A 21416-nucleotide genomic window follows, 5' to 3' on the forward strand; every position below is an offset into this window, starting at 1 on the left:
TTTGTCGGAGGTGAGAACGCGATCCTTTGCGTGCCCTGACTTGTATTTTCTTCCCTAAAGATACAAAATTTAAATGGTAATAACACACATACGATGAATATGGATTAAATTTTCATGCGTTCCAAGAAAATTAATACCACTTTCGATGAGTTCAATAATCTTAAATTTAGCTAATTTTATAGAAAATATTATCACCAATTATACTTTTGAATAAGTAGATTTATTAGAAAATATTTTATAATTAATTTAATGCATCATAAGTATTAATGGTTTTTTATATATTTATTTAATTGAGTTTGGAATTGTTGACTCCATGAGAAGCGAGAATTTCATCTTTTTAGAACAGAGGGAGTATATTCGTATCTATATATAAATCTATATCTATATCTAATATTAAAAAGCGAAAGGGATTATCCCAACCGTCTTTCTTACTTCCTAAAGTGTATCCTCACTCTCTGTGTCTCGTATATGACTCAAACTCATGGTTCGTGCAAATAATACAGAGTTCAATTACAAAACGTATTTAGGTTTCGTTGCAGTGCACAACTACATTTAATAGTATGTCTTTTTTTACTTCGTGTAATGTTCTTGCGTCTTTCCTTATCTCGTTTGGGACCCGACTCATGACCAGTGCTCACAATCAGAATCACGTGTGGTTGTGCTTATGCATCTAGTGACACTAAGAAGTTTGATTTCAATACATATTAACATAGATAATGAGACAATTATATAAATCTCCGACATGTTAGTCATTCAGGTGACTATGCAATAAGATATACGCCCCGTTACAACCTGTGGGTACATTTGCTAGTACACATTAAAGACACGATTCAACTAAAGAAATACATCTGATGATACAAGCATATAACCATCATGGAATTGGTAGCAAACATTTAAACAAGGAATCAATTGGGCTTTCAATACTTTTATTATTAGGGTTTCCCCAATGCTGCTTTTTTACTAGTAGCCCCAAGTGCCATATAGGATTGGATAAAAAATAGGTGACTTACACTTGTCGTTGTGTCATGCAGAAGCTACATATGCTTGGGAGAGAGAAAATGTGGTCCATGCTAAAAAAGGAGAGGGAGAGGAAATAAAGGTGAAGCACAATGAAAGAAAAAAGTTTCTTTGCAAACCAGAAGTAGTGATAGTTTGCATTATGTGAATAGTAATATCAATATTTTCTAGTCTATGTGTATCACTTTATTTATACTAGAACCATTAGTAGTGTTAGCCTCCATTGGTGATGCCCTTAGTAGGTTTCACACGATATTTTAGCTTTCAAACACAAAGAAGTAATTATTATATATATGCTTAAGAATATCTTTTATAAATTTTGCTAGATATCCGATGGTAGATTTTTTTGTGTGTGTGGTGAGAGGACATAATTCGAATTACTCACCCCCACAAAGCATCTGAGATTGTGCCAAACTCCTTCAGCTCAATCTTAGCCAACAAGCAACAAAAACTTCCTGGACTCCAACGAGATTTATAGTTAGAGGCCGTTTGGTTCTCCTGGATTGCACCAGCTGATCAAAAGGTTATGTAAATTAGGCTAACAATTCAAATAGGAATTGTTTCAGGGATAGATCCCCAGGAACTGAACAGGCCCTTAGTGTAACAAGACGGGAATGGATTGGGAAATTTTGAGGAATTTGGGACTTCTTGACAGAGAGGCGTGTCCTAACCAATTATTAGGAATGGTGTCCTGACCAATGTGGATCTAGCGGCAGAAGTTAACAAAGTTGGAGTAGAACGGTGTATTAACAAGAAGCAAAAGAAAATTATTGTATAAAAACAGACCGTGTGCAAAACAAAGAGATATATGGGTTATTTGGATAAGTGGCTTAGGACAAGGCTACCACAATGCAGCCTCTTCGTGTTTTGACACTACCTAAGTGCTAAGCCAGCTCCAGGGAAATGGCTAGCTAAAAACGAGTGGGAGGGGGGTCGTTTCTAGGAAGCCAGACTTGGCTAGCCACCCATACCATGTCGCCTCACGGCCAGGCAAACTCACCTGCGCCGCACTCGTCGTCAGACATCCGTCCACGCACGAGCTTTGCCCCTCCTCGATTTTTTTGCGACAGCCTTGCCTCGATTTTGTTGCCTCTACCCCCTACTTGATCTGCATTGGGCCTGCATGAGATCTGCCAGACCCCCGCGCGTCTGAGCCAGCCTCAGCGCGAGCTCCGCCAGACCCGCACCCTAGATCCACTGGGCCTTTGCACGCTCGTCTAGCTCCGCAAGACCCCTAGCAATCTGAGTCGTCGGCCCCCAGGCGAGCTCTTCCTCTCCCGCACTCAACGTACTCCAACCCCATCCGCAAGCTCCACCTCCTCCAGATGGTTATGGCGGCGAATGTTGGAGGTGGGAGGTGATGGTGGCGAAGGTGGGAGATGAGTGCAAGGGAGATGGTGGTGGAGGTCGAAGGTGATGAGCTGAGAATCACCCTCATAGAGATGAGGTAATTCTACCAAGACTATATAGGAAACCAAACAAAATTTTTATTTGCTAGACTTACATACTATAAGTAAACCAAACAACACATCTTTGCATTGTATTATGCTGGCTTGGGCTGACCAAACTTATTTGCTAGCCAAGCCTAGTGAAGATGGCCAAAGAGCTTTTTAGGTAGCTATCGCCAAGAGGCGGTGGGTGCTGTGCACTAGTAGAGAACAGACCTTTGATCCTCGGTCAAAATGGGCTCTAGTTCCGGAATTTTTTGCCCCCGGAACTAGAAATACCTTTAGTCCCGGTTGGTGGCTCCAACCGGGACTAAAGGTCCCTGCCCAACGGCTACTGCGCCAGACAGAGGTGGCAGGGACCTTTAGTCCCGGTTGGATCCACCAACCGGGACTAAAGGTATACTTTTACTCCCGGTTGGTGGCTCCAACCGGGAGTAAAGGTCTACTCCTGGGCCGTGGCTGCGCCCGGGGTTGGAAAGTTACCTTTAGTCTCGGTTGGAGCCACCAACCGGGACTAAATGTTCTCCCTTTATATATCGGCCGTCTCCTTCTTTCTCCCCGAGCCCGAGCTCAGCACATTTTGAAGCTCACTACACTAGTGTTCTTGCTTCCTCCCTCCCTCCATTGTTCCTCCATCCATTCTTCGATTCCTTCGTCGATTTCTTCGATTCCTCCGTCGATTCTTCAGTTGTAAAGGTTACCAATCTCATACTCTCATTTTTCACCATTATCTTATGCCATTTTGTTCACTATATATATTTATAGTTCTTTATTATGGTTTTTTTCATTTGTAAGCAATTTGAGCTCAAAATCACTTCAAGCTTGCATATTTACATGAAAGAAGGTTAAAGTATATATAAATATAAACTTAGAAAATAGTTAGAAAATTATAGCAAATCCGTACTAGTTGAACTTGCGGACCGTGTTCAGCTCGGCGAGCATGTTCTCTGCCGAGCGGTAACGGACGTCAAGGAGGAGCTTTGATTCTACGAGGGAGAGCGGCAACGGTCGTGGAAGACCGTGTTCCCTTCCTCGTAGAATCGGAGCTCTTCCGTGGTCAAGTACGGTGCCGTCCGGTGGAGAAATACTTGCCGAGATGATCACGTAAGCAAGGTCAACTAGTACGGATGGTTATTTATTAAAACATGTTTTTGAGCTATAATGTATTAAAAAATGAGTATAAAGATCTAGATAATTTTATAGTTTCTTAATTTTATTTGTTTATAAAAGGAGAAATTTATAGTGTATTAAAAAATGAGTATAGAGAGTAGATGGCAACTGCTTCCGGGTCCTCGGCCTCTCATGGGTTTCCAAAGCGACTTAGGCCGGGCCTCCCTCTCATTCCATGCGGCAAGTGTCGTGATGAGACGAAGATTGTGATGGAGTACCGAATGAAGAAGGAGGGTCCCAACAAGGATCGTATCTTCTACAAGTGTCCGGATCGTAATGTGAGTTATTTTATCGTATTTAATGATTATGGTTAGTTTATACCTATTTTCATGATGGTTGTGATTAAAGTTCTAATTTTTTATTTTAATTTCAGTGGGATGGCAGTGGACGATGTTCAGGCTTCTACTGGGAGGAAGAGTATGTTGAACTCGTGCAAAAATATCTTGCACAACAGGCAGATACGGCGGCTAATGAGGCAGTGATCCAGCCGAAGAAGCCCAAAGATATTGCACAATCGGGGGATCTGTCTGTTTTAGTTGAGATTGGTCGCGAAATCCTTGTGCTCCTGAAATGTATTTTAGCTTTAGTTCTTTTAGTGGTAGTTGGGATTATCTACATTGTAGCGATGCTTTCATAAATTTGTATCTTTTGTGGTGGCACGTATGTTGTATAAATAATTAATTATGATCTAGATTTTAATATGGTATTTATGTCATATAATGCAGATGAGCCGTCATTGGATATATAATGCTGATCGCCGCTCCCAAGAGTTCATTGACGGCGTGCATTCTTTGTTACGTGCGGCCGAGGCAAACAAACGTGATAGTTTTATGTGCTGCCCATGTGCCATATGTAAGAATACGGTGGAATATCCTTGCTCAAGGACTCTTCATTTACACTTGTTCAAGTCGGGTTTCATGCCAAACTATATTTGTTGGACAAAGCACAAAGAAACCGATGTTGTAATGGAAGAAGGTGAAGAAGAACAATGGGACGACAATGATATTATTCCCGATGGTGCGTGCTTCAATGATACTGCAATGGGAGAAGCTGAAGAAGAGGTAGCCGCAGAAGATGAGCCGGCTGATGATCTTTCTCAGGTCATTCGTGACGCACAAAGAGAATGTGAAAGTGACAAGGAGAAGATCAAGTTTGAGCGAATGCTAGAAGATCACAAGAAATTGTTGTACCCAACTTGTGATGCAGGGCAGAAAAAGTTGGGAACCACACTATAATTGCTGCAATAGAAGGCAAAGAATGGTGTATCTAACAAGGGATTTGGAGAGTTACTAAAAATTCAAAAGAAGATGCTTTCGAAGTACAATGAATTGCCCGCCACTACCTACGAAGCAAAACAAGTTGTCTGTCCTATGGGGCTAGAAATAGAGAAGATACATGCATGTCCTAATGACTGCATCCTGTACCATGGTAAAGAGTACGAGAAATTGGATGCATGTCCGGTATGCCATGCGTCGCGGTATAAGATCAGGCGAGATGACCCTGGTGATGTTGAGGGCGAACGTCCGCGGAAGAAAATCCCTGCCAAGGTTATGTGGTATGCTCCTATAATACCACGCTTGAAACGTCTGTTCAGAAACAAAGAACATGCAAAATTGTTGCGATGGCACAAAGAAGACCGTAAGGTAGATAATATGTTGAGACACCAGAGAACATGCAACATGGTGGCCGAACTAGAGGCAAAGGAAGTGTCTTGTGAGAGCATGGATTCCCTCAGGACAGACCTTCCTACAGAAGCCGCCAGAGAAAGAAGGAAGAAGAGGCACAGCAGCTCCAGAGGTTGGAGGAAGCGGTGAGTGAAGCACAGGAGCAGGAAAAAAACCTTGAAGCGAGAATGCAGGAGGAAATTAGAAGGCAAGTGTAAATAGCAGTGAGTGCAAGCAAGCAGGCATCAGAGCCAGGAATCAACATTAGCCAATCTGTTCAGTTGAAAAGCAGCTACGCTTCCACGGAGATACCAAATCAAGGGGACACAGGACTGCGCTTCCCTGTGGATGACGTCACTGAACCTTATACAACGTGTGAGCTACACATTCCGAAGGGGAATTCCACAATCAAGGTGGCTATCGGTCTTGTTAATCCTATCAACCGAACCAAGACACCAAGGATTCATGGGAATATAATCCTAGAAGAATATGCTACCATCTTAGTAGATAAAGCTGAAAAAGGTTTTAGTGATTTGTCTCTTGACATTCCTGGAGGTGATGGCGAGAAGACTCTAGGAGAAGCGGAGAAGACATTCATTCTATGGCGCAAGCGCTACATCATCATTCCAGGGATGTCGGCTCCACCTCCTCCTGAACTACCTCACCATAGGTACGTGCGGATGAAAACACTACATCATTAATTTGTATTGGCTTAAATAATTAACAATCTGCTCATAATAATATGTCATTCCTTTTTTTTTGTAGCAGATCCTCCCCCAACCTAAATCCAATTGTTCAATCGCCAGATCATCATAGTGCTCTGTACGATGACATTGTGTTGGAAGGCGAGGCTGCATCCACACCATCTCCAAGGAGGTCTCCAACGCCGCAGCCGCCACCTCCAAGGAGGTCTCCAACGCCGCTGCCAACACCTCCAAAGAGGTCTCCAATGCCTCCCCCGCCCCCACCTACCAAGAAGCCTAGCAAGAGGCCAGCCCCTCAAACGAAGAACCAGTTCCCGCCTGCAAAGAAAGCCACCGTGAAACCAAGGGCTATTCCCAAAATAATATCTAAAGAGAAGGAAGAAGGAACTGATGCATATAAAAAAGATATGTCTAGATTCTATGACAAATATAAAAAGAATCAAGAAGCAAGGAGAAACCCGGAGAAACCGTACTTCTTCGTAGCTCCAGATATTCTAAGAAAAAGGGTGACTTCTTACCAGCAACAACAGCGGGAATCTCGTAAGCCGTCCAAATCAACGTTATCGAACTATGACCGCACTCTCACCAAGTCAATTGAGGCGGCACAGAAAAAGAAGCGGGCAGGGAAAGGAGTTGCCCAACTCGGACAACAAGTGTACCAATCAGTCCCCCTGCTAGTTGTTGGTAATGAATGTGGTTCGAATTTAGGATTAATGCATCAGGCAAACATACCTCCGGATGTCGATTTGGATCACCTTGGTGAATTTATTGATGAGACTGGTCTCGACCTTTACCAGATGTTTGGTGATAGAAACATTGAGAGTGCGGCGGAGGTTGATATTTAGAAGAAAAAATTTATACTAGGCCAGAGTCTATACAACCCTCAAGCCTTATCTGATCTGGGAACGCAAATGTACCTGCTAAACAAGTGGTATATGCAGGCGTCTACCGGTGGAAACTTCTGCGTTGGTGTCAGAATTAGAGACGAACATTGGTTCCGTGGCGATGATGTTATGTATGTTGACTTTGCAGAATTTCATCAACTATGCCACCTGACCTCTCTGAACAAAGTTATCATTAGCTGCTATTGCCTGTAAGTAATAATTCTTTCGATCTATTATTAAACTCATCATATGTGTGTATATGCATATAAATTATCCTAACAAGTACTATATATATGTAGATTTACAATGACAGAGCTCAGAAAGGAAGGCTGCAATGAAATTGGTTTTGTTGATCCCCATATAGTATTCAAAGACCCAATTACTCCAAAGACTAATTGGAAGTATGAGTCAGAGAGTAACCTCATGAACTTCTTAGTGAACCAACGCCACAAGAAGGATATACTCTTTCCCTATAACTTCAAGTGAGTGTTAATCATGTCGATCATCCTTAATGGCTCATATGTTGATTCTAGTTAATTAATGAGTGTTATGCGTTATATCCTATAAACACATGCAGCAATCACTGGATATTGATGGACATTGATCTGGTGAAAAGTCACTTGATAATCTATGACTCGATGAGAAAACCACAACAAGAAAACCACAACAAGACTACCAAGATATGATAGATATTATCCAGAGGTAATTTCGGGATCTCTAGCAACTATATATACACACAAACATAATGATTAACTATATCTGATGACGTGGCAAATTTTTTATTGGTAATGTTTGGAAAACCTTTATTAAGAAGCAACACATGAAAAAATGCAAAGCGCCACTGAATGTAATCCCTTTGAAAGTAAGTCCCCTGAATCGCATCATCTTTATTAATTAAACATATAGCTTTCACCGGATCACCAGATTGGATGACAAATCTTTTTCTCGTAAAGTGGTGTCTGAGACAGGAACAGGGGAACAACTACTGTGGTTACTATGTTTGCAAGTTTATCAAGGTGGTCTCCCAAAGAACTCCTACAGAGAGACTCAAAGTACGTTAAAAATACACTATATATTCATTTAATTATTATTATTGATTGTGTTACTATGTCTTTATATATATATGTATATATATTAATTTATTTTCCTTTAATTCAAACCTGTAGACTCGATGGTTGGAGGAAAAGGTCATACGACAAGACCAAATCAAAGCAATTCAAGAGTCTATAGCCGGATTTTTTAATGAGCAGGTCATCGATTCCAAGGGCGAGTTCTACTTCGATCCAACACTGCCATGAAAGCTAAGCTAGAGGATGAGAGGAAACTTGTTATATCACAACAACTGTAATGCAATCTTTTTGTAATATATGCACATGAAATAATATAATGTAAAATACACATATGCATGCATGCATGTAAATATATATATATGATGCATGCATACATATATATATATATATATATATATATATATATATATATATATATATATATATATATATATATATATATATATATATATATATTCTATGCTTGAATTGTGTGATTTAATACGTTCATTGTGCTTGAACCGAAACATACTATACGCGCGTATAAATGTATAATTAGCAGCGTACAATACGACTTCGAAAACCTATTTTGAAAAGAAAAAAAAGGAATAAAACATTTAGTCCCGGTTCGTATTACCAACCGGGACTAAAGGTGCCGACCATCGTGGCATGTCAGGAGGCACCTTTAGTCTCGGTTGGTAATACGAACCGGGACTAAAGGTTCTCCTTTAGTCCCGGTTCCTGACCCGGGACTAAAGGACCCCCTTTAGTCCCGGATGCTTGCTCCCGGGTGGGAAACCGGGACTAGAGGGGATTCCCCACCGAGAGTAAAGCTCTGTTCTCTACCAGTGGTGGTGGCAATGCACGAATAGGTGAAGAACAAAGGCGGTCATGAATTTGAATTGGGATGAAGAAAGGCCCAAATACAGGAGTGAAAAAATGTATCATCTGATCTTTCATCAATCTAGAAATACTGCATAGCGTAATATGTCGTTGCATTTAATTTTAAAAAGAAGTCGCTACATTTATTATTGTATTAAGGTTGCACCTAGAGATACTGTGTACATAGATTTGTGTATCCACATATACTTAAAGGATTTTTATTTTAGCATTGTTATATTTGTCATTTCTTTGTGGCTTAGCATATAACGACTGCTTAAAACAAGGCAGTTGGTTGTTGCAACGAAGGTAGTTGGTTCTATCTAGCGATTTTCTATGCAGTGATTTGTAAATAGATGCTTGTGTGTCTCGAGCATGAGTTTGAGATCTCATTTGTAACCTATGGATTCAAAACTAAATAAATATTTGTCATCGTAAATCTAATATGACAATCATGGCATAGCCAAACTAACCATATAGTTAGTCAGATTTCTTGCGGTAGAATATATCCATTCACATTTAAATGCTCAACTTAATATTAGTGCTTGCATTTTACAATGTCGATTTGTCGGCTAATCCTTTAGAGGTATTTATAGGGGTATGGTGTGTGTGAAGGTGAGCATCATCGTCTATAATATGTTTGTAATAAAATCATGGCATAGTTTTTTTATTACTGAAGATGCTTTGCAGCTCGGCCATCCAGCTAGCTAAAAATGTATAACTTTTGTTTTAAAATGAGCTAAAACAAATATTGTAGTAGTATGCAACCTGTGGTGTGATGGACCAAAATAAATGCAATGGAATGGAGTTTAGCATCTCCAACAATTCCTCTTCAATTTTCACGTCTCCAACAGACGTCCAACTGGGCAACTGGCCTCCCAATGTGTCCAACAAGCTTCCAATCCAAGGTTCGCTCGGACGGTTGCCTTGCCTGGTTTGTGCCACTGGCACGCGCTCTGAATAGACCTGCCCCGTTGCCTTTGTTTTTGCTTCTTGCATGCTCTAGGTCACCGACTCCTTGCCCTTCTCTCTAAAAAAAAGGAAGAAGAAGAAGAGAGGACTCCTTGCCCTGCTCTAGGTCGAAGTCGCCTCTTGTCCAGCGCGCACCCTTGCCACACCTCACGGCTTCTAGGCTGGCAAGAGCTACTCCTGGCCGGCGTGAGACTGCCCTGGCCGTTGCTATGGCCGACCGGTGCATGGGAGGTAGCGGCATGGCGATTGTAGACCCTGATCTTAAGCTGCTATTCCTGGTTACGGCTTCTGTTGATACCGGTTGTGACCTAGCATGTCTAAGAACAACTCTAAAAGCATCTTTATATCCTTCATAGTTGATAGAATTGGAGATTTTGGTGAAAAAAAACTTTCCAATAGATTCTTTAATTATATCTCCGAATATTAATCCTCTCTTCTGGATTTTTTCGCTAGCTAAAGATAGAGAACGGAGATGGCTCTATAGAGTGCGTATAAGATATAGAAAAGTTGTTAGAGCGTGTAAAGATGAGGGCAACGATTTTTATTCAATGACTCTCCAAAAGATGATTTAAAGAGTGAGTTTAAAAAAAATCTTTGGAGATGATAAGTGAACCCACAGATCAAGCAGATTCAATCGCTAAACCCCACAAATTCAAAAGCTTAGGAACAAAAAATTGAGAACTCAAAATTTTATAGGAACAAAAAATTGGTAACGGTTGGTCCACAGCAAATCTTTTGCTCCTTTCTCTTTCTGGTCGGTTTGGCAAAATCAGGTTTTTGGTAATTGTTTATATGGAATTTTTGGAGATGCTCTTATTCTCTCTTCTTCACATCCATGTGTATTTTGTCCACAACGTCAAATATGATTCATGTGATTGGAATGAGCGAAGCAGGTGTGTGTATCCTTCATATGCGCAGATTATTGAATTAGCAAACAGAGAACTTAAGTAAAGTTCAGTATATCTTTGCCGCAAGCAAAATACATGTTGTAATCTTATTGTTTCCATTTGATGCTTTGTTTGGATGCATGTGTATTCACTTTAATCCACATGTATTGGAGTGGATTGAAATAAAACTTAGTTTAATTTCACTTCAATCCACTTCAACACATGTGGATTGAGATGAATACATGCACGTCCAAACAAGACCTTAATGTAAAAAATCTACCATTGGCATCTCTCTTTAGCATGTATGTGCTTTGGGCTTCTGCTCGGCAATGGGAGGCAATCAGAGAAGCCGATTGACTTTTGAGAACCCTATATTCCAAATGCCACCGGCGCCAATCGTACATTCAGATGCCGAACTTCATTGAACTAGTGTAATTGTCCTATTGTCCTGACAGGGTCAGATAACAAACCGCAACAGTAGGAACCGACAGTTTTTCCATACGATTCGGTTGGCCAGTGTTTAACAACTCGTCTCAAGAAAAACTGGCGAAAGACACCGTACCATTTTATAGACAACAATACCAATAGTTATCTCAAGATAAGAGATGAACAAGTGCAATAAGAATCTAAAGCCATTTTATTCTAAACACGTGTAGGAACCATCACATGAGGCTACCTCAGAGTGTCTTTGAATGATAGCCTCTCGGCATCACGAGAAGCCATAACTCAAAACTTTAAGGTTTATCTCCTGTAGCTTTACAAACAAAATGTAATCCCTAAAGATTGATAATCGATATCAAATTCGTAACATTAGCATTCTATCATTTCCACACTAAACGTATCAAAAAGAGTAGTAGAACCATCATGCGTACAACTGAGCCAGATCATTCTCATACGTCTTCCTGATCACCTCCCTCTTAAGCTTGAGGGCAGCAGTGACGAGTCCCGACTCGGGGGTCCATGGCTCTGGTATCAACTTGATTTTGGCTGGTATCTCAAATTTCTCAAGTCGTGCTTGCTTTGCAGCCTGGAAAATAACAAGTGCATGTAAGCGCATCGAGTGCAGTCAAATTATTGTCTTAACGGTACACAGGATTTGTCTTGCTTGACATGCTTGCAACTTTCAGCTTGCGTGTCAGCATGCACATGGAAAAGGAAGAGAAAACTTCCCAAGGATATCAACGTATATGAGACAACACAATCCTAGTTACCTTATTTCAAATGTAGGAACATCTATGCCTTAGTACTTTTTGCTTAAAAGAAATAAATACCACCACTGGTCCACTGCTTATGAAACACACTCGGCAGTGCTATTGGCCTTTGTGAAATTATAACTAATAAAAACTCTATGAATGAATATGTTTTATGTTGTGCTAGGTGACTGTTTATCGTCTTATTGCCATATTTATATTGTCGTTAAAATTAGAAAAAGCACTTCTACGAGGCCAGCTGTAACAGTAAATCAAGCATTGTCAGGTGAACAGTTTATTTTCTTTCAAGCACTGTTTAATTTCTTTCGAAAACACTAGAAAATAGTTTCCTATTGCCATATTTATGGAAAAAATGAAAGCATGGTTGAGTGAAAGATCAATGGATGCTAAACCCTTTTCTTTCATACAAAGTCACTTGCTATAAGCATTGAGTCAGGTATGAATGTGTGGTGACCCAACACAGTAAAGCAAACAGATGTTGACAGGTGAACAGAAAACACAAACCTTCGCTAAAGATCCAAGCACTTCTTTAACAGCCTCTGGCTTCTGGCACAAATCTGAGAAATCACTGTATTTAATTCCTTGCTGTGAAGCCCAGCTTTCCAGCTTAATGTGTGCAGCTACCACAAGCGCAACACAATAATTGTGGAAAGGATCAGCATGGATCATAATGTTCTCCACATATGGGCTCACAATCAAAGCAGCCTCTACCTGTCATCACCTAACAAGTTAAGCAGTGAAATCAGCCAGTTGGACCAGAATAAGAATATTGCATACCTTCCCGAGGGATACATATTCACCATGCTGAAGCTTCACAATATCTTTCTTACGGTCAATGATTTCAAGGCAGCCATCTGGATGGAATCGTCCAATGTCACCAGAATAGAACCATCGCATACCTTTTTCGTCATCCTTCACATGATATATGAGGCGTATGGTTATGGTTACAGAAATTGTGAAGAAGTTATAGTTCGATGCATGAAGTAATCTAAGAATATATTAGTAAGAGAACAACATACCCTGTACACTTCATTTGTTTTAGCTTCATTCTTGAAATAGCCTTTAGTTACATTCGGACCCCCAATGACTATTTCTCCCCGAGGCATTGGTAAATCAGTTGTCAAGTATCCACCCTCAGGCCAGTCGATCAACTAAAAATACAGTGGCCGATATGTCAGGAAGTCAGGAACTGTGGGAGGTCAACAGTAAGTACTAAATACACTGTCACGAGAATAGATAAGATATCCCAGTGAGGAAAGAAGTTCAACAAGCCAAAAAAAAAATCTAAGCAGGTGCATGTAAATAATCTTGAAGCTAAGAACAACCAATAACATAGGAAGATTTTCAATATAAAAACATTGTTAGGCATAAAAAAATACAAAATAGATCCACACAAATAACATCAGGAATATAACAGTTTTGCTACAAAATTGTATCCATCTCATTGGTACGTAGTTAAGAAATTAATCTGACCTTAATATACGAACAAGGTAGTGGAGCACCAACACGACCAACAGATGTGTCATCATACTCCGAAAATGTCCCTCCAGCACAAGTTTCAGTCAGACCATAACCTTGCCCTATTGGAGCCCTGAAATTGCATAAGCCTTATCAATGTCAGACTGCAAATAGAGTGAGGCAGTCATAATATATTTATCGTTTTAAATGCATGGAATGGGAACATAGGATTTCAAGATAATTGCCATCAAACAGAAATGAGGGCATGCATAATCTTACCCAAGGCATATATTGATAAATCTCTGAGTATCTCCAGATAGAGGTGCTCCACCAGAAAGTACAAACCGAATCTTCCCTCCCAAAATAGCACGCACCTTTCCAAACACAAGCGTATCCCACAAGAGTTTCTCCAATCCCCAGGCACCAAGCCAACTTCCATTGATTGCAGCAAGCCGACGGCTATAGGCAACGTCAAACAATTGCTTTGCTATACCACCTTTTGTATCCACCTGAAGCCACGTCAACAGAAAAGGTAGCTGTCAATAATCAACAAGGTGCACTGGACCAGAACAGTGTAAAGGACATTTACCTTTTTCCTCACACCATCATAGACACGGTCAAGTATAGCAGGTACAGCAGTCATCAATGTTGGCTTTAGTGCAGAAGCATCACCTAGAGTTCCCTTTTTTATTTTACTGGATGTATCAGTCAGGGTCAAAGGTGATCCATATCCTATCGAGGCCCCAACAGCAGCCATTAGTGCCTAAAAAGCATATTTTTGCAAATGGTGAATAAAGATTATAATAAACCAATATAGTTCCTATCTTAATTGAACGAAGAGCTCCTGCCCTTGTCTTTAAAAAAAAATACAATATAGTGAACAGATTTGACCCATTCTGATGCCTATTGCCTATTGAAAGCTACCTCTGCTGCCAACTCAAGAATGTGTGCAAGTGGGAGGTAGGCCAAGTATATATCTTTACTGCCAAGTACAGGCACAATGGTCATAACTGCTGAGAGTGTAGCCAGGACGTTGCGGTGGGTCATCATAACTCCCTATAAACAATTGAGATACATGTCAGTTCAACCGCAGAGATATAATTAGAGAATTCCACTTCACTTTTTATTTGTCCGTATAAGGCTAGTTTCAGTGGGAGTTTCATGTCCCAGTTTCCAAGACTTCTCTGTGTTGGAAACACTGTATGAAACTCATTTCATCCCATGAAAATATATATTATGTCATGTCAGCTTATTTAATGCCATAAAACCTCCACTCAGACTGGCCTAAGAAGCAACTCCCTACCTGAATTCTAGTAAGCAAGGAAAAAAAATGCAGTGGACAGAACAACAAACAAAGAACCAGGATGTATAAAGCAAACCTTGGGCAATCCGGTGCTACCACTTGTGTACATTATCACCGCAACATCGGAAGGGAGAGGCATGTTTGCTTCAACAGGTGCTTCAGCTCCTAACCTAATTACTCCCTCAAATGACTCAACTATCCAGCTAGTGCAGTTTTGAGCTGAAGAAACTTCAGCTGAGATGCCTTCCTCATTGATATAGACAACACGCTTGACAGTATCAAGTTGCCCACTTACATCAATCAACTTTTTTAGTTCTTTCTGACCACAAACTACAGTAGTGACCTCAGTCTGGAAAGCAAAAAGGATAAATTAGTCAAAAATAGAAGCATATAAATAGCAAACAGATTAACTCCGCCTATGGTGGGGCGCCTTTGGTGTCCCAGCATAGCAGGTCCCAAGCCCTGGTAAAGGAGGAGGGTTGTGTTAGGCGTGGCGAGCCAATGTAAAAACCTAGCCACTTAAATGGAGATGAAACCCGAAAGAAAATCGTTGGGGCGTAACCCTCTTAGCGACGCGCCATATCGGAACCCGGGTATGGTGTTAAATGGGCAAGGGCCGGGTCGTCACCCCCGTGACGCGCCGTGTCGTGATCTGGGCATGGTGTCAAGTAACCAAGGATCGGGTCGTCGCTTCCTTAGTGGCGCGCTACATCGGCGCCCGGGTGTAGTGAAAAATGAGCAAGGGTCTTTGCATCAGAGTCGACGGGTGCGAAGGGTAAGGAAGCTAGTCGAACCAACTAGGATCCGTTTAGGTAGTTGGAATGTAGGATCACTTACAGGTAAGTTAAGAGAATTAGTTGATACCACGACTAGGAGGCGTGTAAATATATTATGCGTTCAAGAGACTAAATGGAAGGGTCAGAAGGCAAAGGAGGTGGACAATACAGGTTTCAAGCTTTGGTACACAGGGACAGTTGCGAATAGAAATGGAGTAGGAGTTTTGATTGATAAGAGCCTCAAGAATGGTGTGGTGGGAGTGAGAAGGCAAGGAGATAGGATTATCTTAGTCAAGCTTGTCGTTGGTGATATGGTCTTGAACGTAATTAGTGCGTATGCCCCCCAAGTAGGCCTCGACGAGAGTGCTAAGAGACAGTTCTGGGAAGACTTAGATGGTCTGGTTAGAGCTATACCTAATAGTGAGAAGCTTTTTATAGGAGGAGATCTTAATGGGCATGTAGGTACTACAAGCGCAGGTTTCGAGGCAGTTCATGGAGGTTTTGGGTATGGTAGTAGGAATCAGGAGGGGGAGGAAGTTCTGGACTTCGCGGTAGCTTTTGACTTGATGATAGCCAACACTTTCTTTAGAAAGAGAGAATCTCATCTAGTGACCTTCAGTAGCGGACAACACTGTAGCCAGATTGACTTTGTCCTCGCAAGAAGAAATGACAAACGAGCATGCTTGGATTGCAAGGTGATACCAGGGGAGTGTGTTGTTTCTCAACATAAGCTTTTGGTGGCAGATTTTCGTTTTCAGGTGCGTGCCCGTAGGGATAAACAAGCTAAGATTGAAAGAACAAAGTGGTGGAAACTGAAAGGGGAGACGTCAGAGGTATTTAGGGAAAGGGTTATCAAAGAGGGCTCTTGGAAGGAAGAAGACGACATAAACAATATGTGGGACAAGATGGCAACCAACATTCGGAAGGTAGCCTCAGAGGTGTGTGGAGTAACCAAAGGAAGGGGACGCGAGGCTAAAGATACTTGGTGGTGGAACGAGGAAGTCCAAAGGGCTATTAAGGAGAAGAAAGAATGCTATAGACGCTTGTACCATGACAGGAGTGTGGACAACATAGAGAAGTACAAGGTGGCAAAGAAGACTGCAAAGCGAGCTGTAAGTGTGGCAAAGGGTAGAGCGTACGAGGATCTTTACCAACATTTGAGTACGAAGGAAGGAGAGAAGGACATTTATAGGATGGCCAGGGTTCGTGAGAGAAAGACACGGGACTTCAACCAAGTTAAGTGCATTAAGGATGAAAGGAAGCATCTCTTGGTAAAGGAGGATGAGATCCGACATCGATGGCAAGAGTATTTTGACAAATTGTTCAATGGTGAGAATATGGACACAACCTTTCAGTTGGATGACTCTTTTGATGACACCAATAGGCGCTTTGTGCGGAGAATCCAAGAATCTGAGGTCAGAGAGGCATTGAAAAGGATGAAAGGAGGTAAGGCGATGGGACCGGATGGTATCCCAATCGAGGTGTGGAGATGCCTCGGGGACATAGCTGTACTATGGTTAACCAAGCTGTTCAACCATATTTTTCGATCGAACAAGATGCCTGATGAGTGGAGGAGAAGTATATTGGTACCGATCTACAAGAATAAAGGAGATATTCAAAGTTGTACAAATTACCGGGGAATTAAGTTGATGAGCCATACTATGAAGCTATGGGAGAGAGTTATCGAGCATCGCTTAAGAGCAATAACGCGGGTCTCTATGAACCAATTTGGTTTCATGCCCGGAAGGTCAACCATGGAAGCCATTTTCTTAATAAGACAAGTTATGGAGCGGTATAGGGAGAAGAAGAAGGACCTACATATGGTTTTTATTGACTTGGAGAAGGCTTATGATAAAATACCAAGGAATGTTATGTGGTGGGCTTTGGACAAACATAAAGTCCCAACGAAGTACGTCGGGCTCATTAAGGACATGTACAGCAATATTGTGACTAGAGTTCGAACAAGCGATGGAGACACGGATGACTTCCCGATTAAGATAGGACTACATCAAGGGTCAGCTTTGAGCCCTTATTTGTTTGCTTTAGTGATGGATGAGGTCACAAGGGACATACAAGGGGACATCCCTTGGTGTATGCTTTTCGCGGACGATGTAGTGCTAGTTGATGAAAGCCGGACAGGAGTGAATCAGAAACTGGAGTTATGGCGGGAGACCTTGGAGTCCAAAGGTTTTAGACTTAGTAGAACTAAAACTGAGTATATGAGATGTGACTTCGGCATTACTACTCGGGAGGAGGAAGATGTTAGTTTGGAAGGTCAAGTAGTGCCTAGGAAGGATACCTTTCGATATTTAGGATCAATGCTACAGAGGGACGGGGATATTGATGAAGATGTTAGCCATAGAATCAAAGCAGGGTGGATGAAGTGGCGGCAAGCGTCTGGTGTCCTATGTGACAAAAGGGTACCACAGAAGCTAAAAGGCAAGTTTTATAGGACGGCGATTAGACCTGCTATGTTGTATGGTGCAGAATGTTGGCCTACGAAAAGACGACATATTCAACAGCTAAGTGTCGCGGAAATGCGTATGTTGCGTTGGATTTGCGGTCATACAAGAAGGGATCGAGTTCGGAACGATGATATACGTGAGAGATTAGGGGTAGCACCAATTGAAGAAAAACTTGTCCAACACCGGTTGAGATGGTTTGGACATGTGCAACGGAGACCTCCAGATGCACCGGTGCGTAGTGGAATCCTAAGTCAGGATGGTAACGTGAAGAGAGGCAGAGGAAGACCGAAGTTGACTTGGGTAGAGGCAATAAAAGGAGACTTGAAAGGATGGAATATACCCAAAGACTTAGCCTTAGATAGGAGTGCTTGGAAGACAGCTATTCACGTGCCTGAACTTTGATTGCTTCTGTTGGGTTTCAACTCTAGCCTACCCCAACTTGTTTGGGACTTAAAGACTTTGTTGTTGTTGTTGTTGTTGTATAAATAGCAAACAGATGTTGATTACTTTAAGCATAGGTGTCAGGAATGATTAAATGCAACTGTTACATTCTATTAAAAAAATGCAACTGCCGATTAATTGTCGCTGTCTATAAGTGAAATGCTACTAATGGTACAGATTGATTTTGTCTTGAACTCTTGATAAACCAAGAAAAGCAGATCACATGAAAACATAACAAGCAGGGACAGCATGAGATACAACTATAGAAGTGACAGTACTGACCTCATTTAGTGAGTGACACAATGCTTCCTCCCCCAATGAGGCATAGATGGTGACAACTGTAATGTTTTGTCTGAAGCATGCCTTGCAAATGGAAAAGGAAAAAGTATCTCAGAATTTTAGTGTGCGAGGATTCAATGTAACACAATATGAAGACGATGGTAAATGAAGACAAGCAAGAAAAAAGGGAACCAAAGTGAAAGGATGTTTAAAGAAACAATTTTCTAAAAACATGCAGCATGCAAACTGTTCCTGGTGATGTATGCTCATCAGGTTTTATATCTTTCCATGGCAAAGCATTTATCATCAATAAGAACATAACATCATGCAATATGAATGTTCTGCTATGAAGACTCATGTCTGCATAATTGTATAAAATGGCAAACACTGCCCAGCGAAATATACATTTGCATGACTTTCTGATTTACATCAGAATGCTAGTGGGAAGAATAAGTGGTTTAAGAAATCATCTACAAGCTGAATAACAATTCAGCCTGTAGATATTTTAACACAAGTCTTAGCGGTGCATGTCACCTAGTAGCCTACAACTACCAGGAATCCTGTCTGGGGAACTCAGCAGTTGCACAGTCCATGCATTGTTTCGCACTCCAAATGTACTTCTGCATTATTACAGATATGAAGTGGCTGGTGGCTTCAATTTACTAAAGTTAAGAAACAGGTGGCAATAACATGCATGTGAATAGAAACAAAGGTTGGTCTACAACTCTATATGTAGACTGACAGGAGAAAAAAAAGAATACCTGCAACGCAATCTGCCACTCGGCCCGTGTCTCAGCAAAAATAGCAACACGTTCATTCTTCTGGTGACCTACTCGAATTAGTCCAGATGAGAAGCTGCAAACGCTCTTGAAGCACTCTGCATAACACTTCCACTCATACTCGCCCAGATGCAACTTCTCAAACGATCTCCCGCCAGGTGCTGCTTCAGTTTCCCTTGAAATGAGCTTCCTGGTGCCAAGGAGTGGCATGTAGACATACTCTTTGCAAGATTGCTCAAACAGCTCAGCAAGTGTGGACACCCCCTCCCAGTGTGTCTCAACAGGCTGTTCAAATCGATAGTTACGGACTGCATATCCAGGCTCCCCACCAACCTCCACTGGCACTCCCCTCTTCCTTTCAGCCTTTCTCCTCTTGCGGAGCAGCAGGGAGACCGCGACGGGGACAAGAATCCCAACAAAGTAAGGATTCATACTTCTGCAATGGTGAACCTTGTAGCTATACTTGCTTGCAGGAGGTGAACTAACAGATCCACATGCTGAGGCGAAAACCTGCAGATAAGTACTACCATGAGTAGAAGTTTTCAAGGTTTCAGGTCTAGATTGCGATATCAAAGTGACTTTGTAAAGAAAATACTAACTGCACGATTAGTCCTGCTATCTGACCTGGTCCATTAAGCAGTGCAAGTGCAACCACTCCATTTATGGACAGAAAAAGGACCAATTAATTTTTACACCAATTCTATCCAATACAGTCAAGTCAAATAGTGCAGTCTGTATAGCTATCCATTTTTGACCTTCTAATACAGCCTTCAGCCTTCCCCTTTATGCATTTAATATTCATACTCTCATTGTCATTATAGAATTAACACAAGCATCCCTCCTGCTTGGTTACGGGTTGTCCAAAAGTTAGTGGGCAGTAATAAAAGTTACTGGACAACTTATCAACTTTTTCCAAAAAAAGAAAAGAAAAGTACTTGAGAAGTGCTACATCAACATCACCGACTATAGCACACACGTATTTGTTTTCCCTCCTCCATCTCCTCCACTCCTAATTTTTTATTTAGGGTGTGTTTAGTTGGGGAGGTGAAAATTTTTGGGTCTCACATCGGATGTATCGGGAGGGGTTTTTGGATACTAATAAAAAAACAAATTACAGAAACTGCGAGACGAATCTAATGATACTAATTAATCGGTCATTAGCACATGTGGGTTACTGTATCACTTAAGGCTTTTCAGGGACTATTTAGGCTTAAAAGATTCGTCTCGCGATTTCGCCGAGAACTGTGTAATTAGTTTTTTTTCCGTCTATATTTAGTACTCCATACATGTGTCCAAACATGCTCTTTTACTGTAGGAGGCAAAAAAAAAAATGGAAATGCCTTAATATACCTGTCTCAGCTCATGCATCGCATGCTAATTCAGTAGTAATTTATGAGGGAATTACACAGCCACAAGCACAGTAAACACGGAACACTCACACAAAGCACTAGTAACGAGTAATGGGACCCCGCGAGTTCCCCCGACAGTGATTCAGATCGCGCCCAGGCCGCCGTCACCACCCCCAACCGGCCAACCCCCGTCCACCTGGAGAGCACACTTCCACACCGCGACGACAACAATGAGAGAAGGGGAGGGAGCGGCGGCACCGTACCTTCCGAGGGACGACGGCGGGGGGACGCGCGGGCGGGGCGGCGGCGGAGCCAGTCAGCGAGGTTTCGCCTCGTCACACGTTGCGGTTTGGTTCTCTCGCCTGCTTGCGGTTGCGGCTGCGGCTGCTGCTGGCTTTCCGCTCCGTCAGGCGACTGGGGAGCCAGCAGGCTGCAGGCCCCACCGAATCCAATCCCTTCCTTAGCGGATAAGCGGGCTAGGGACCGGCTCGAAATCATAATTAATGGGCTACATTTTGCAGTATTTTCCTACTTTGTTGCTTCGGCTGGCCCGAAAGCCTAAATAATGGGCCGCATTTTGCAGTCCGCTTTGCCGCTTTTCCTACTTTGTTTGCTTCTGCTTGCCCCCACATGTATGATATACTCGGCCGACGGCATAACAGGGTAATCTCTCCGTTGAAA

General features: G+C 41.8%; 1 protein-coding gene across 1 annotated transcript; it reads right to left on the reverse strand.

Moving 5' to 3' along the window:
- Positions 1 to 11294: 11294 nt before the first annotated feature.
- Positions 11295 to 21161, reverse strand: LOC136506103 (long chain acyl-CoA synthetase 9, chloroplastic-like). The gene is made up of 12 exons (XM_066501226.1): positions 20999 to 21161; positions 19369 to 19896; positions 18611 to 18691; positions 14723 to 14995; positions 14268 to 14399; positions 13933 to 14106; positions 13623 to 13852; positions 13359 to 13476; positions 12905 to 13036; positions 12663 to 12797; positions 12390 to 12596; positions 11295 to 11701 (listed from the first exon to the last, which is right to left on the reverse strand). The coding sequence occupies exons 2-12, from the start codon at positions 19816 to 19818 to the stop codon at positions 11537 to 11539; spliced, it is 2097 nt and encodes a 698-aa protein (XP_066357323.1). The 5' UTR covers positions 19819 to 19896; positions 20999 to 21161; the 3' UTR covers positions 11295 to 11536.
- Positions 21162 to 21416: the final 255 nt, after the last annotated feature.

This window comes from Miscanthus floridulus, chromosome 14, assembly GCF_019320115.1.
Source record: "Miscanthus floridulus cultivar M001 chromosome 14, ASM1932011v1, whole genome shotgun sequence".
Classification (NCBI taxonomy): Eukaryota; Viridiplantae; Streptophyta; class Magnoliopsida; order Poales; family Poaceae; genus Miscanthus; species Miscanthus floridulus.

Coding starts and splice junctions, on each gene's coding strand:
- LOC136506103 (XM_066501226.1), bottom strand. CDS start 19,818: ATGAATCCTTACTTTGTTGGGATTCTTGTCCCCGTCGCGGTCTCCCTG. Junction 18,692..19,368: donor AGTGGCAGATTGCGTTGCAG/GTATTCTTTTTT, acceptor TCCATTTGCAAG/GCATGCTTCAGACAAAACAT. Junction 11,702..12,389: donor TGCTTGGATCTTTAGCGAAG/GTTTGTGTTTTC, acceptor GTTATTTTCCAG/GCTGCAAAGCAAGCACGACT.